At 57.5% G+C, this 15813-nt stretch overlaps 2 protein-coding genes across 2 annotated transcripts; both read left to right on the forward strand.

Moving 5' to 3' along the window:
• DNAJC22 (DnaJ heat shock protein family (Hsp40) member C22) lies at positions 1-1184 on the forward strand. The gene is given in 2 exon segments (XM_057413986.1): positions 1-786; positions 959-1184. Coding segments are annotated over 2 exon segments (942 nt in total). The 5' UTR covers positions 1-38; the 3' UTR covers positions 1153-1184.
• A 975-nt stretch (positions 1185-2159) lies between these two features.
• SPATS2 (spermatogenesis associated serine rich 2) lies at positions 2160-15629 on the forward strand. Its single transcript, XM_057413984.1, has 13 exons — positions 2160-2374; positions 4157-4380; positions 7900-7979; positions 8179-8287; positions 8855-8904; positions 9817-10066; positions 10614-10826; positions 11800-11935; positions 13808-13866; positions 14208-14317; positions 14992-15094; positions 15194-15396; positions 15510-15629. The coding sequence occupies exons 2-13, from the start codon at positions 4356-4358 to the stop codon at positions 15627-15629; spliced, it is 1458 nt and encodes a 485-aa protein (XP_057269967.1). The 5' UTR covers positions 2160-2374; positions 4157-4355.
• The last annotated feature ends 184 nt before the right edge of the window (positions 15630-15813 follow it).

Raw genomic sequence — 15813 nt, forward strand, 5'->3', positions numbered from 1 at the left:
CGGCCGTGCCAGTGCCCACGGGGGTGGTGATACACACTATGGCCAAGCAGCTGCTGGTGGCCTATGGCGTGTGGGCTCTTGGGGGGCCGCTGGGGTTGCACCACCTCTACCTGGGCCAGGCCAGCCGCGCACTGCTCTGGATGCTCACACTGGGTGGCTTTGGTGCCGGCTGGCTCTGGGACGTGTGGCACCTCCTGAGCTGGGTGGCCATGGCCAACGGGGCTCCCGTGGCCCGCACCAGGCCTGTACTGGCGCTCAGTGCCCTGCACCTGGCTGGCCAGGTGTGGGTGGGGGTGTACTTCGGGCTAGCTGCGGCGCTGGGGCTGCCGGGGGTACCGGCGATGCTGGCGCAGCCCCTGGCCGTGGGGCTCGGGGTGCAACTGGTGGCCTCGGTAGGGGACCAGACATCGGAGGCCCCCTGCACGGTGGCCGCAGCCTTAGGCGCCCTCCTCCTGTTCCAACGCCGGGTGCTGGCGCTGTTGCCCATCAGCGTGGCCGCTGCCATCGCCGCCCAGCGGCACCGGGGCTACCGGCACCGCGGGACGTCGCGGCCCCGGCTGCGAGCCCGGCTCTACCGCCTGGCGCTGGCGCTTGTGGCCTTTGCCGTACCGCTCGCCTGCCGCGGGCTCAGCGGGGAGCTGGCGCTGGCCAGTGCGGTCACTGAGCTCCTGCTCCTGCCCCTCCGCGCTGGGCGGCTCCTGGCTGAGGTCTTGGGCTTTGCTGGAGGCTTCCAGGGATGTGGCGCCGGCACCGAAAGGAGCGAGCGGCAGCGGAGGGCGTTTTGAGGTGCAGGATGCGGCGCTGGGTACCGGGCGGAAGGGGGATGCTGCAGGGGGCTGCAGAGTCCATGGGGTTCGACAGCTTCCATGCCCTTAGGGGGGACAAACCCCCTTTCTGGGGTCCCCTCCAGCTGCTGGAGGTACTTCTGTGGCCCCGGGAGTGGGTCAAGTCCCCACAGCCCCCTCTCGCCCGCAGGTCTTGGGTCTCCCACCCGGCTCCTCCATCGAGGCCGTGCACCGGAGCTACCGGGAGCTGGTGAAGCTTTGGCACCCGCACCACAACCAGCACCACACAGAGGAGGCCGAGCGGCGCTTCATCGAGCTGCTGGAGGCCTACGAGGAGCTGGCAGGGCCCAGGAGAGCCCCGGGGTGATGCTGGGGCGCGTGAACACGAGTTTCCCTCTCTCTGCTGCCTTGTTCCTTCTAGTGCGCCATGAGTGAGGGGTGGGGGGGCCACAGGGATGGGTGGGGGCTTGGGTGAGCCATCACACGGGGCTTGTGCAAAGCCTTGCACGTTGTCTGTGCACGGAGAACTCGCCGTTCCTTGCACACCCGGCAGCTCCGGGGCTGTTGAGGCGGAGCGGGGCCCCGAACCCCGCCTGAGGTGAGGGGGGGCGGCACCGGGACCGTGTGGGCCCTGAGCCGGTTCTGGGGCCGGGGAGGCCTCGGTGGGGCGGCCGTGGGGGGTGGGGGGAGCGGCTTTGGGGGTGGTTATGAGGGTAAGGGGGGGGTGTTGGGGATGATCCCCCCCTCCAGCCCCTCCCCTCTATGGGGAGCAGTGATCCCCTCTCCAACCCCTATTTCCAGCCATGGGAAGCAGTGTTTCCACGTCTCTCTAAGGGTATGGAGGATCTTGATCCCACCAGTGATTCCCACTTTGTGGAATCTGAGTGTGGCCACAGCATCCCAGCAGGAATCCTGCCCAAGGAGCACAGACCCCACTCTGCTCCTTGTTCAGGTGCTTGGAAGCTGGATCCCAGTGCTGGGAAGCACCATTGGGATGTATCCCGGTGTTCTCTCGTGTTTTCCCATCAGGAATCCATCCTGTTCCTCCTTTATGCCCCTAAGTGCTGCCCAGTGAAGGCTGAGAGGGGGATGTTTGGGAATTGCAAATGCCTGGGCATAGTGCAGGGGGAGCGGGGACATGGGAAGTGGGGATTTAATCGGGATATAGCCTGTTATCTCCCTGCTTCATGCTCCTTCCCAAGGAAACACCAGGAACCACCTTCCCCAAATCCATGAGGGATATTGAGAACCTGATTTGATTCATCCTCAAATGGTTCTTGTCGTTGTATCATTCCCAGTTGTTCCTCCAGCAGCAGGAAAGGCCTCATCCAAAGGGAAAGGCTGCTTTGTGCTGGCACCTTGCTCTGGCTGGTGTTTGCTGGAAGGAGCTTTGAGAAAGGGTTTGAGGGGATAAAACCCCATCCCCAGGTTGCAGTTCCCTGCTCGTGGATGTGGGGTTCCAATGGGAATGATCCGTGGCCTGTTTCAGGGAAGAAAAGTTCTTGGAGCAGGAAGGATGGAGGCTCTGTTGGAACAGGCGTGTGTGTGAACTGGGATTTGCTGCTAAAACTTCCTGTGTCCTATGGCAGGTAGAATAAATCCCAGTATCCCCAATGGAACCATCCCTTCTGGAGCTGGCCCAAGCTGGGAATGGAGTTAATATCCTACAGGAGGGATTCAGAGCTGGGGAAGCTCCTGCATGCCCGAGCTGCTGGAGGCTTGGACAATGGGGTTGTATTCACAGTGCTCAGTTACACCCTGGAGCACTTCTCCTCTGGGACGTCCTTTGGGAATGGCTCCTGGAATGGCTCTGGATGAGCTCCATGGAGATAAAAAACAGGAAGGGAAGTGGCTGCTGAACCCCAGAGCCAGGCACTGCTGCACAGTGTGGATGTGAACACCCTCCGGCAGCACATTCCCTGTCATAATTCCCCATTTCCCAGCAAAAAGCTCTTCCATAGCCTCCTAACCCCAAATCCAGACAAACTGCTCCCTTTTCATCCCTTTCCCTTCCATAGGGAGCTGTTGAGCTCCACAAGTCGGCTGCTGGAGCGGGAGCAGCTGCCGTTTGTGATTCCGAACCTGGCTCTTTCCTGCTGTCTCTAAAGCACTGGAGCTTTTCCCTCTTCCCAAAGGAGCCACTGGTTGTGCTGTTAATGGGAACGTTTGTTTCCAATAGGATCTGCTGAACTTTTCCTGTGTTGGTAACGGGGCTCTATCCATGGGCTGCATCTTCCCATCCCCGCATCCCTGTAGGCTTTGGTTGCCAGCCTGGTATCACTCCCGTGCTTGGAATCCAGCTTGCCAAGGAGTAATTCGAAGCCTGTTCTATGTTTGTTCCCACCACAGGACTTCAGCGCTGTTTAGTTTTCCCCTTTGGAACAGGGAAAACTCCCTTTCTGGGCTGCTAAAGTGCTTTGGGATTGGCTTTTCTGCCTGGGATCAGGTATGGAGCTCCGGTGTCACAGGGCACCTTCCCCACCCGCCCTTAACTCCCACCTCCAGAGCCATTCCCGGTGCAGGCACAGCGGGAAGTGAAACTACTCGGACTGAGCTCTGAGCTGTGCCTGATCCCCCATGGAATTTCCAGCTGGAGCAGAGCTGAATGGCCACGGTGTTTTCCGGGGGGGGGATTTGGTGCCTCTGAAGGACTGAAAGGATTTAACTGGGAATGTTCTGGGATTCTTGGCAGGTAAAAATCCCTTTCTGTGCTCTGGGATTTGGATTTTCAGGGGCAGGGATTTGAAACAACTCTGGAGTAAATAAAACCCCAGTGATGGGAATGTCTGGGTTTGGACCCTGGGGCTGAACCTGCCGCACTGAGGCCAGTTCCTGTGTGCCAGGAGCCTCGCTGCAGTCCTCACGTCCAATGGCCAGTGTTTGGGGATGGCTTTTCCCTGTTTTTCCCTATTTTTCCCATTTTGCTTCCAGCTTTGAGACTTTGTGCAGGGCCAGATCCTCCCCTTCCATTGTTTCCTTACCTTGTGGATCCTCTTGTTCTTTGTTTAACTTGTCACTGGCCTCTCACTGCCTCCCTCAGTCAGGGCCGGCACAGGGAATGCTGTAATTCCACATGGACAGGGCAGGTTTGGGCTCCAGCTTGCTTGGATTAAGCAGGGAAAAAGCATTGAAAAACTTATGGGAATGCTGCTGTTCTGGGGGCTTTATCCCTCTCTCCTTAGGCAGTGGTTTAAAGCAGCTTGGAATGGAGCCTGTTGGAATTGCACCTGGATCCTGGTGCTGTTTCACACCCCTCCCTTTCCCTGCTTGACACTGATTCCCTTCCTAAGGTGGTTCCAAGAAGCCTGGGGTGTCCTCAGCATCGCTTCAACCCTTTCCTTCCTTGATATTCCCATTTCTTTCCTTTCCAGATCCTGAGACTTTCCCTTTCCCAGGGAAGCCTTCCTGACCAGGAGCTCCTCTTCCCAGGAAGCACTGTGGTTGCAACTGCTACCCCAGACCCCGTTTGACCATCCCATCCCAGATCCCTGCTGGTTCCCGCTCGGATCCATTGCTCGGGGGCGAGGATACTGCTGCTGTTGGCATTTCCCCCTTCCCGTGTGCCTGGAAATGTCTAGGAAGCAAAACACCAGAGGTAAGAGCCATGGAATGCTGCAATGGGCACCAGTGATTCCTAAGCTCTCCATTAGGGAAGGAGTTAATTGGGTTTGCTGGGTCCCCATCAGAGCTGCTGCAGCTCCTTGTCACCTCCGTGGTGACAGCTCCGAGCCTCCTGGTGACAGCTTCAGCAGCATTTCATGTATGGCTGGACAGGGATCATCTTCCTGAATCCCACTGGGACATGACGGGTGCAGACGGGAGAGGAAAACCAGGATACAGCAGGGCTGCAGAGCCTGTTGGATGCATTGGACTGGGGTCCCCAGTTGATGCCTTCTGGCCCCAGGGGTTGGGGAACCCGGAAGGTCCCTCATGAGGAATTATGAGTCCCTCGTGAGGAATTCCAGGTCCCTCACAGGGAATTCTGGGTCCCTCATGAGGAATTATGGGTTCCTTATGGGATCAGCTTTACCAAAACTAGACCCTATTCAAGCTGCAGCCCTTGTCCCCCCTCTCCTGCCTTGGCCCTTCTTGTCCTGCCAGGAATCCAATTGGGAAACTTGGGATGGGCAAGCTCAGCTCCCTGATCCAAACTTGACCTCCTTCAATCCCTTTCCCTGTGGAAGAGGACAAGAAGCAGGCTGGGAGCAGCTTTTCTCCTTGCTTTGTCCTCCCTGGTTTGCCTGTTCCTCTGGCAAAGCTACGCCTGCGCCAGGCAGTGTATTCCAGGGACGGATGAGCTTTGTCCCGAGTGGAGAATTAATCCCAGTGTGCAGTGCTGGGGGGAGCAAGGAGGTTTGTGGCTTCTCCTTCTATTTGAACTGGCTCATAGTTAATAATTGAAGGGAATGGGGCTGACAATTCCCATCATCTGCATCCGAGCAGCTTTTGTTCTCCATAGCAATGCTGCCTACCTGAGGAGCTGTGTCCTCGAACAGCCCAGCCCTGCTGGGTTCGGAGCCTTGAGCAGCAGCAGTGGCAACTGGGTAGGATGATGTGAGAGCAGGTTTGGAAGGTGCTGGTTGTTCCTTGTGCTCCTGGAAGCTTCAGGAGCATGAGGAAGATGGAATGATGCTGGGAACGGAGCCTGGCAAGAGGTAAACGGGAGGAACAGGAGGGGAATAATGGGTCCTGGTGGGGAACAGGGAGAGGGATCGTGGGAAGCTGATCTTGGGGATCTAGCTGAAGGAGAGCAGCACTGGGTGCTGTGGGGCAGAGCAGCACGGAGCAAACACGTGGAGGGCTCCTGAAGGAAAGTGAAGGGATCTGGACCATGACACAGAGCAGGATGCTCAAGGCTTTGTCTTGCTGCTCTCCAGCACCAGGCCATGAGGGGAAGTGAGGGTTAAACCAAGCCTCCTGCCTGGCCTTGAATTGCCAATGACCACTTTCCTGCTGCTTTGGAATGTTAATGCAGGCAAGGAGCGATTCCCAGCCCTCTGCCAGGGAGTGTTGCTGCTGCTCAGGTAAGGAATGGCTTGTTCTGGAAGCGGAACAAAGCCCCTTGGCAGCAGAACAAAGGGCTGGAGGAGGTGTTGGGAGAGAGGAGCCAGCCAGGCCCACTTTGAATAATGCAGCAGTCGTGGAAGGGATGGGAGCCCCCCTGGTCCAGCAGTGCCATGAGCACAGCGATGAACAAACAGCTCAGCTCTGAGTGGTGCAGCTGCACAGGGCTCGGTGCTGCTGGAGGTTACTCACTCTTTACTCATCAGATCTGTGCAGAGGAGGAAAGCGGCTCCATCTGTAAAGCGGTCAGGTCACATCCAGCCACACTTTGGGCACGGCAGGTCCCGAGGGAAGCAGCAGCTGGGCTCCTGCTCCCAGGGGTGCACCGAGGAGCTGTTTCACTGTCTGGAAAGCAGGAATCTTGTAATGGTGACAGGTCTTTGGGAGAGTTTTGGCCAGAGCCACAAAACCCCAAATGTGGGAGAAATTCCTGTTGAAGCTGCTCTTGGAGGCTTAAAGGAGTTTCCATAAGAGCTGATGGAGTGTTTCATAGAGCAAAGGCTGGCTCCTGGTCCCAGGGGAGCTGAAAGGGTCCTGTATTGGTTACTCCAATAAATAGCTCTGCAACACATGAGGAAATGCTTTGGGATGAAGGGATTCTTCCCACCTGTGTGCCTGGAGGATGCAGTGGGAGCAGGGAAGCAGTGGGGACTATGGGCACCATCCCTGGGGCTCAGTGTGTGTGTAGGGTAATGCAGAGGGATCAGCCTGGTGGACACAGAGCCTGAGCTTTGGTCAGGAGGCTCTCCTATCCCATGGAATGGGATTCAGATGTGTTGGTGGCCCCGGTGCCCCGGTGCTGGTGTTTAACATTCCATCCTTCCTGCATATCCCCAGTGTCACAGCAGCCCCCCGTTTATGGGTGCTCAGGGGCAGTGACAGGTGGGTTTGTGCGGGCCAAACACCTTCCCATCCACAGGACTGGGGCTGAGCTCCTGCCCTGGAAGAGCCAAGTGGAAGCGAAGCTGCTGCGATGGAGCGGCTCAGGATGGGCAGAGCTTCATCTTCCCTGCTCCTACATCCTTGGAGGCAGCTCCACAGAGATTTTGAGGGAAGATCGCTGTTCTCAGTGCTGGCAAAGCCACTGAGAAGATGAAGGGCTGGAAGTCAGGAATTTGGGCCTGGGAAGCTGGAGGGAATTGTGCTCCTGGGGAAGGATGGACGAGGAAGGATTGATCTGCTTGTGTGTAGCCTCACAAGAGCCTGACCTTTCCATTGTGCTCGGCTCTGGCAGGGCTTGGAGGCAGCTGTTTTAAATGCTACATCAATGTCTCTGAAAGTCAATGGGGTGGCTTGGAAGTGCATCCTCCTTATTTAGAGGAGGTGGGGGGAAAAACATGGATCAGCAGCTGGGAATAGCGGCCCTATGGACATATCCCTCCCCTGGTGTTCCCCAGAGCCACCCGAGGAGCTTCCTCTGGTTTCTCCCCAGCTTCACGCAGGGCTCGAGGCATCAGGGTGCAAGAGAACCCTCCCCAGCAGTGAGCCACTGCTTGGAAGCATGTTGTGTTGTAGGATCCCTTTCCTGCAGCCCCTGTGACACAGGAGCTCGTGTGGGGCTCAGATTTATGTGCCCCACTGGTGAGTCTTGGAGCTGGCATGATGCCTGTCTCTGTTATGGGTCTCTCCTGGAACATTTAAGCATTACCTTGGAGACTGTGGCTGGCAGGAACATAAGCTGCTGGATCTTCCAGCCCATTTATCAGTCTGCTTGCCATTTGTATCTGCAGGTGGAGGGGACTCTTAACCACTGCTCCAGGCTCCCAGGCTGCTCTTAACTCCTTAGTGCTGGGCTGGGATGAGTATGGACACAGAGTGGGAGCAGCTCTGCGCCAGCAAGCTCCTTTGCTCCATGGTTGGTTAATCTGACCCAGAGCTGACTCTGGATCAGTTTAGGGTTAGGAGGGCATTGGCAAAGCAGGTTCTACCTGGCTGGGCAGAACCTGGTCCTTCACTTGTAGGCTCTTGGCAAAGCAGCAGCTTGGAGCTGAGCTCCCACCTCTGGTGCCTGGTGTTCAGAAGAGCCTTTCCCTTTGCTTTCCCTCTGCAGATCCATCTGGCTTTGTTTTTGATGTGCAGTCCAACACGGTGCTGGCCCAGGGAGGAACCTTTGAAAACATGAAGGAGAAGGTAAGTGTGTGCTGAGAACCTCAAGTGCCCTATGCTGGGGAGCTCCATCTCTCCCAGGGGAAGGATGGTGCTGGCCAGGAGCTCACTCCATCAAAAACTAGGTTTTACTCAGGCTCAATGGTGTATGAGGGCGTCCCTGGGTCTGGTTTGGGTGGGATGAAGCACACAGGTTCTCCATGTCCTCTTCTGTCCCCTGCAGATCAGCGCTGTGAGAGCCATCGTCCCCAACAGGAGCAACAATGAGATTGTGCTCGTGCTGCAGCACTTTGACAACTGTGTGGACAGGACGGTGCAAGCCTTCATGGAAGGTACCTGTGGCTGGTGGCCTGGGGGGCTCAGCACATCCACAGACACCTAACGGGGGTCCTCCTTAGCTGGGTGTGTTCCTGGGGTCAGAGATAAGTGGTTGATGGCTCTTGAGGTACAGGAGGTTTGATGAGAGCAGGAGCTCCTGCCCCTGTGTACAAAGTGGGAGTACGCAAGGAACTTTGCCTGGGCCTGGCTGGGTGCGTTTGCTGCCCTGGGGAGGTGCCAGTGCTGGTCTCTGCAGCTCTGTCTGCACTGCTCAACCCTGCACTGCCCATCCCTGCCAGCCTCTGGCCTGCAGAAGGTGTGAGCAGCCTCCTAACAGGCAGTCTCTGGGGAGAGCCCAGCAGGAAGCTGAGATGGAGCTCAGCAGTATCTTAGCTCCCTCAGCCTTCAGTGGACAAAGCCAGAGGGAAGGGGTGGCTTTTCCTTGGTTTTTAATCCTGGGACTGTGTTGAAAGGGAGAAACCCTATTCCCAAAGCAAAACTGAAACCAGTCCCTGCAAGCATGGACCCTGAGCTGTGGGGAGTGTTCCAGGGGAGAGCCTCACCCCTGCCTTTTGTTCCAGGCAACGCCAGTGAAGTACTGAAGGAATGGACTGTAACAGGCAAGAAAAAGGTAATGCTTTCACAAGGCACTTTGCCAAAGCATTTCCCTGTGTTCAGAGCTTCAGACCCAGAGGAGAGGCAAGGAGCAGGTGTGGTGTTGCTGTAGCTGTGGGTTAGCAGAGCCTGACTGCAGGGGCAGTGATTTACAGAGCCAGTGGTACCCAGCATCAACCACATTTGCATTTGCTGTACTTGTCAGGCCCAGCATCCAAAGCAAAGGCTCTGGGCTCCTGTCCTCACTGCTGCTTCATTCTACTGACCCACGGCGTGGGGGAGATGTGGGTCAGGTCCCCTGGTCCCTGCAGAGCTCTGCTGTAACTCACTCCAGGCACGTTGCTGTGTTTGACAGCAGAGCTGAGCAGTCACGTTTGGGGCTGAGCTCAGAGGATGTGGATTTCTTTGTCAGAGCAGCTTTTGGGGGTGTTTGCTCAGCAAAAGGGTTAAATGGAGCTCTGCAAAGTGCCCACATTTGATATTCTAATGCCTGAATCCGCCAGGACCAGGAGTCAAATCATCATTATTCAAAAGGGCTCCTTTGAATACATGAAGAGCAGCAGCATGAGGTGGGGAGGGTGGGGAGGGCAGAGAGGAATCGTGGCTGTGTGGCCTGTGCTGGGGGAGGAGAGGAGGGTAGGCACAGCACCCTGGTATAGCACCCCAGTACAGCACCCCTGGGTGCTCCCCAGTGCTTCCCATCATGACAGCCGCTGTGTGATAACCAGGGTGCTGCTCTTGGTGCTTTGTGCCTTAATACTGCTGGATCTGTGTTCACTGTGGAGTCAATCCCCTCTGCTGTGGCCGGGACTGAGAGCCCCTTGGGCTCTAAAGGCTTTAATTCAGCTCCTTTCTGCAGGCAGAATTCCCTTCAGGAATTACACTTAATGCTTTTCACCCTTTTTGTGGTGTGATTTCCAATCCTCAGAACAAGAAGAAGAAACCCAAACCCAAGCCACAGGCAGAGCCCAGCGGCCTCACGGAGCCAGGGAAACCAGCATCCAGCGGGGAGGAGGCACTGGGAAGCGCCGGGAAGGGCGGGATGAACGGATTCCATGTCAACGGCTGTGCCCATGACACCGAGTCCATGGATTCACTCAGCGAGGGTCTGGATGCGCTCTCCATTGATGCCAGGGAGCTGGAGGAGTGTGAGTGCCCAGCAGGGCCACCCCGAGCAGGTCAGTGCCCAGGGAGCACTTCAGGAGCCTGCTGAAGACAGGCTGAGAGCTGGGCTGATTCAGCCCCTTAAGGCTCCTTAAGGGCAGACCTTAGAGCAGCTCCAGTACCTAAAGGAGTGGGGGTTTGGACAAGGGCCTGTAGGGACAGGCCAAGGGGAATGGCATTAACCTGCCAGAGGGGAGATTAAGATGAGCTCTTAGGGAGAAGCTCTTCCCTGTGAGGGAGCTGTGGCTGCCCCATCCCTGGCAGTGTTCAAGGCCAGGTTGGACACAGGGTCTTGGAGCAAGTTGCTTTAGTGGAAGGTGTCCCTGCCCGTGGCAGGGGGTTGGAACTGGATGAGCTTTAAGGTCTCTTCCAACCCATTCCCTGGTTCTATGAGATGGGCACTGAGTGTTCCCAAAGCAGAGGAGCTGCCTCCTGCAACCTTGGAGGCCAGCTCAGCTCCGAGGGGCTGGTCTCTGCTTTGGTTTGCTTGTGGTGGTTGTGGCGGACAGTGCTCTGCCACCCTCCCAGACTCCCCCTTTAAAGCAGTGTGCTTTCCTACAGCAGTGCCTGACCTAGCGAATGGGATAGCAGACTTTGACACACAATCGCTCACCCTGCATCCTTCCCAGAGCCCTTCATCCCTCAGGCAGCGGCCTGAGCACCGGAGCACAGGCAGGTCTCTGTCCAGGTCAGCACTGAGCCACTCCACTCCTGCCTCCCTGTCTGCAACCCACCTCGAGGACATGACCCTGTCTCCTGCCAACAGGAAGCTGGGTAAGACCAGAGGCTCTGCCCCACCATTGCCAGCTCTGCCCCATCATTGCCAGCTCTGCACCCCCAATGTCAGCTGTGCCCTCCCATTGCTGTCTCTGCCCCCCCAGGTGCCAGAGCAGGTTGCTGCAGGCCAGGCTCTCGCTGTGTCTGTGCCACGGCAGCACTGTCAGACAGTGCTGAGCCCACTGAACATTGATTTTAATGTGAGCGAGCACCCTTTTTGCCTCTGGGCAGCTCATTGCACCCTGCCCCCCTGCTCTCCCTCTGCTCCTCCCGTGCAGCCGGACCTGTGGCAGCAGTTTAGTTCCAGTGCCTGCAGCAGCACAGCGGGTGTGAGCGGGGCTGGGTCGCTCCTCGCAGCACCTCCAGCCTGTCTCTCATTTGGGTGAGAAAGGCCACATGTTGGGCACATCCTGTCAGCAGAGGTGACAGCCACCGCCTCTGTCCCCTGTCCCCCCCTCGCCATGTGCTTTCTGCACAGCTGAGCTCTTACAGGCACCACTGGGGACAGGAGGCACCGCAGACCCCGCTGTGGTTCTGTTCAGTGCAGGGACATGAGGTGGTGTCCTTGTCCTCCTCCCACACAGGGATGCTGTCAGGAGTGGGGTTAATGCAGCTTGGCAGGGCAGTGAGCTCCAGAGAGCTGGGCAAGGGGCTCACTGTGGGGCCAGAACCATCCTTGCAAGGGAAGAGCCTTCATCTTCCTTTCCAAGAGAATTCCCTCCATGCAAAGCATCATTTGGTGTTGGGTGGGTGGCCTTTGGAGCGGGTCCCTACCACAAATGCATTTGGTTTCTCTTGGGGATTGGGAAACATGGAGGGGTATCACTGCCACAGGAGGAAGTGCTGGAAGCCTCCTGGGGAAGGGAGATTTTAACCCAGGTCATACCTGGTGTTGAGAGGAGAGGAAATGCCATGGGTAGCTGGTCCCTGCTGGGAGGACAAGGCTCGAGCTCGCTCTGTCTCTTGGTAGGCTCCAACATTGAGAAGTCAGTGAAGGATCTACAGCGCTGCACTGTGTCGCTGGCACGGTACCGGGTGGTGGTGAAGGAGGAGATGGATGCTTCCATCAAGAAGATGAAGCAGGTCTTTGCCGAGCTGCAGAGCAGGTGAGTTTCATGCAGGGATAGATCCGGGTGTTCCAGCTTTGGGAAAATCCACCTGGGATAAAACTACAGCTTTCCAAGGGCTGAAGCAGCTCTGTCATGGAGCCAGGCTGAGAGCTGGGCTCCAAGGGAGACCTTAGAGCAGCTCCAGTGCCTAAAGGGGCTACAGGAAACCTGGAGAGGGGCTTTGGATAAGGAATGGAGGGGCAGGACAAAAGGAATGGCTTTAACCTGCCAGAGGGGAGATTGAGATGGCTTCTTAGGAAGGAATTCTTCCCTGTGAGGGTGCTGAGGAGCTGGCACATAGGCTAAGCTCGTTGTGAGGTAGGATTTGAGGCTCTGCTGAGCTGGGGCTTGTGTCTGACAGAATCATTGTGGATGCAGGAGGTGTGAGGAGCTGTCAGCCTGGTGCTCACGCTGCGCTGGAGCTTGCATGTGGCTGTGAGGAGCAAACCCTGCTCCTTGAGATCCTCAGTGTAGGGAGACATGGATCTGCTGGGGGTGCAGCACCACCAGGGACCATCGTGCCCCATTCTCAGCCCAGCTCTTGGCTCTGTTTTGAGGTGATGTTTCACCTGAGGAGCCTCCCCCAGCCCCATAGGTCAGGTTAAGGGTGTTCTTGGTGTCTCCAAGCCACCGTGGGCAGCTCCTCACCTTTACCAGTGGGGGAGAGCCCCAGCTCTGAGCAGGACACAGTTCCGGGAGCAGGGAGGGGGGTGCCAGCCCAGAGGAGCCTCCCTCAGCAAACACCCTAGGAACTACTGCCCAGGGAGAAGGGAAACATTCCCTTTGCTGCCCTCCAGCACTTTCACCTTCTTTAATGGGCTTTTCCATGCTGCTTCCCCCTCCATGACCCAGAGGAGGATGAAGTGGATCTTTAAACCCCACAGCAGAGCCCGTGGCCTCTGGGTGGCTTCCTGCCAAAGGCAGACCTGGAAGCAGGTTTGTTCAGCTGGAACAGGGCATTGGAGCAGCAAAGCCTGGGCTGCTTTAACCTCTGGCTGTCAGGGCTGCCCTTTCTGGTCCTGCTGAGCCTTGAGGCCTCCTGGTGTTCCCAACCTTCACCTTCCCTATGAACAAGGTGCTGTGGGCTGGATGGCAGTGGGGCTGGAAAGGATCCCAGCAGGGAAATTCCACCCGGAGCCTTTGTGCTTCCCTGTGCGCTGCTTAAACATCTTCAAAGCCCCCCTGTGAGGGGACTGTGGCAGCAGAGAGGGACCAGGATGTGCTTCCCCATGGGTCGGCAGCAGGAACGGAGGCTCCATCCCAAGCGGATGCTGGCTCTGCCCAGCTCCGTGTCCCTGCCCCAGGCCAGGCCCTGGCTGTGCTCCTGGTGGCACCAGTCCTGCTCAAAGCAGGAGCTGGATGGGCCATAAATCTCCACAAGCAGGTAAATGTCAGAGCTCCTGCTCAGAGGGAATTGCTTCCATTGATCCCGCCTCATGGAGCAGGAGTGGGAGCCTGCATTCAGATGTGCCTTGATCTGCATTCAGGTGGTGGCTCCAAGAAATCCCATTCCCAAGAAACAGCATTCCCAATAAGCACCTTCCCAGCTCTCAACATCCCCAGGTTGTGCGGGAGGAACCTTGGGATGAGCAGAGCTGAAGATGCTGCGGATATAGCTCTGCAGGGATCTGCTGCTCATCCCACTCCTCTTGTATTTTAAACTCCTCTTTTCCATGTTGTTCCCTGTTTTCCTCAGGTAAGGAGCCCAGCAGGAAAAAGCCCCACAGCTCCCTCTCCCCTTTCCAATGGTGCTCAGAGGCTGTTCAGAATGCCGCCGATCCCAGCTCGCTCCTGCCACCGTCCTCCAATCTCCTGCCGTGGGATGGCACCAGCCTTTGTTTAATGCTCCATTTCTCCCTGTCATTCTAGCCTTATGGATCGGGAGGTGGCGTTGCTGGCCGAGATGGACAAAGTGAAAGCAGAAGCAAGTAAGCCCCTTGTTCTCCCCTGCAAGAGCTGTGGGTGCTGCTGGAGGGACCCCCAGCACCAGGATTCCATTGAATTACCTCCTATGCCCCTTATTCCCACATTCTGGCTCCATTCCCAGCCAAAGCCTGTCCGTAGCACGACTTGCCCCTGCCACCACCTGCCCTATGCCTTGGTTGAGCCTCCATCGGGGTGCTATTCCCAAAGAGCTCCATGATCGAGGATGGATGAAAAGGGCTTTCCCAGTGCTGCTGGTGCATGGGTGGGAAGAGGGGGCTCAGGAGAGCCTGATACTGGTGCAGTGCTGGTCCTGGTGTGGTTCTGAGCCATGCTTTGTTCCCAGTGGAGATCCTGGGCAGCCGGCAGAGGAAGGCAGAGGCACTGAAGAAGATGACGGATGTGGCTGTGAGGATGTCTGAGGAGCAGCTGGTGGAGCTCCGGGCTGACATCAAGGTGAGAGCACCCACATCAGGTTCCTGCTCAGACCCACCAGGAGGGGGTTGTTCCCCTGGGGACACCTCCATTTAAAGCCCTTCGTTTGTAGATCAGAACCATGGAATGGGTTGGGATGAAATGACCTTAAAGCTCCTCCAGCTCCAATCAGGCAGGGCCACCTTCCACTAGTCCAGCCTGGCCTTAAACACTGCCAGGGATGAGGCAGCCACAGCTTCTCCATACAACCCATTCCATGTCCCACCACCCTCATTGGGAAGAACTTCCTCATAAGATCCCACCTCCATCTCCCCTCTGGCAGGTTAGACATTCCCCTTGTCCTGTCCCTGCATTCCTTGTCAAAGCCCTTCTCCAGGTCTCCTGTAGTCCCTTTAGGTACTGGAGGTCTGTAAAACACCAGCCCTAGAACAGGATTAGTGCAGCAAGAAACCAGCTCCTCTCTGAGTGTCCAGAGACTGGGGCTGTGCCAACTGTATGGACTGGGGATGGTTCCATGGAGAAGGGATTGTGCCATGGATTGGGGGTGGTTGCATGGAGCAGAAATGGTTCCCAGAAGTGACCATTGCCACCCCCTTCCCAGTGCCCCTGAGCAGCTCCCAGCGCAGGTTCCCACTCGTGGCAACGTTTCCTCTCAATTTCCTCTCCTAACCTCATGTTCTGCCTCTCATGAGCAGCACTTTGTGAGTGAGCGCAAGTATGATGAGGACCTGGGCCGGGTGGCGCGGTTCTCTTGCGACCTGGATGCACTCAAGAGGAGCATCGCTGCCTTCGGCCAAGGTGAGGGAGGTGCCACTCCCCCCTTTCCTACTTCTGCTGCTGGAGGGTGGATGCTCCATGTCCCACCTCCAGCACTGACCCCAGGGCTCTTCCTTGCAGTTTCCCACCCCAAGAACAGTTACTCCATGCGGTCCCGGTGCAGCTCACTCACAGCCGCAGCCCTCAGCAGCCCCGGGGACACTGCAGCTCCCCCAGGTCCAACCACTGCCACCAGCCTGAGCACGGGCACCAAGAAGCCCCCGGCTGCAGCGGAGGGACCCACAGGGGACACCGGCAGCCACCCCCCACAGCCAGCACGAGAGGTAACTGCACCAGCACCAGGGCACCAGAGCTGGGGTGATGGGATGCACAGGGCTGCAGGAGCGCTGCTGCAGCGGGGTCACATCCACCCCTCACTGAACCTCTTCCTTTGCAGCGCACCCGGAGGCCGGGAGCAGGATCACGACTGCAGCCACCCCCCATGGCCCAACCCCGGCCGCCGGCAGCGCCCCCCCAGCGCCGGCCCCGCGCACGGCACGAGGGGGCCCGCGCCTGAGCTGCGGCTCCAGTGCCTGGTCCCCATGCTCTTTTGCCTCTTCCCCCCTTCATTTGCTTTATGTTCCCCCTGCCCCAGCTCCAGCCTGTCCTTCCCCACCTTCATCCCGTGCTGGCAGCGAGGATGAGGAGGGCAAACGCCCCCACCCTTTTGCTCATCCCTGGGTTTTCCATGTTGGAATCCC

The sequence above is a fragment of the Pezoporus wallicus genome, unplaced genomic scaffold (assembly GCF_028554395.1).
Source record: "Pezoporus wallicus isolate ANWC-B61680 ecotype Strahan unplaced genomic scaffold, APGP_CSIRO_Pwel_v1 contig_10183, whole genome shotgun sequence".
NCBI lineage: Eukaryota > Metazoa > Chordata > Aves > Psittaciformes > Psittacidae > Pezoporus > Pezoporus wallicus.

Bases quoted from the DNA above. Each gene is read 5' to 3' on its own strand.
- SPATS2 (XM_057413984.1), top strand. From the start codon at position 4,356: ATGTCTAGGAAGCAAAACACCAGAG. The intron at 8,288-8,854 runs GTACCTGTGGCT...CTTTTGTTCCAG, and splicing joins GGTGCAAGCCTTCATGGAAG to GCAACGCCAGTGAAGTACTG. The intron at 10,827-11,799 runs GTAAGACCAGAG...GTCTCTTGGTAG, and splicing joins TCCTGCCAACAGGAAGCTGG to GCTCCAACATTGAGAAGTCA.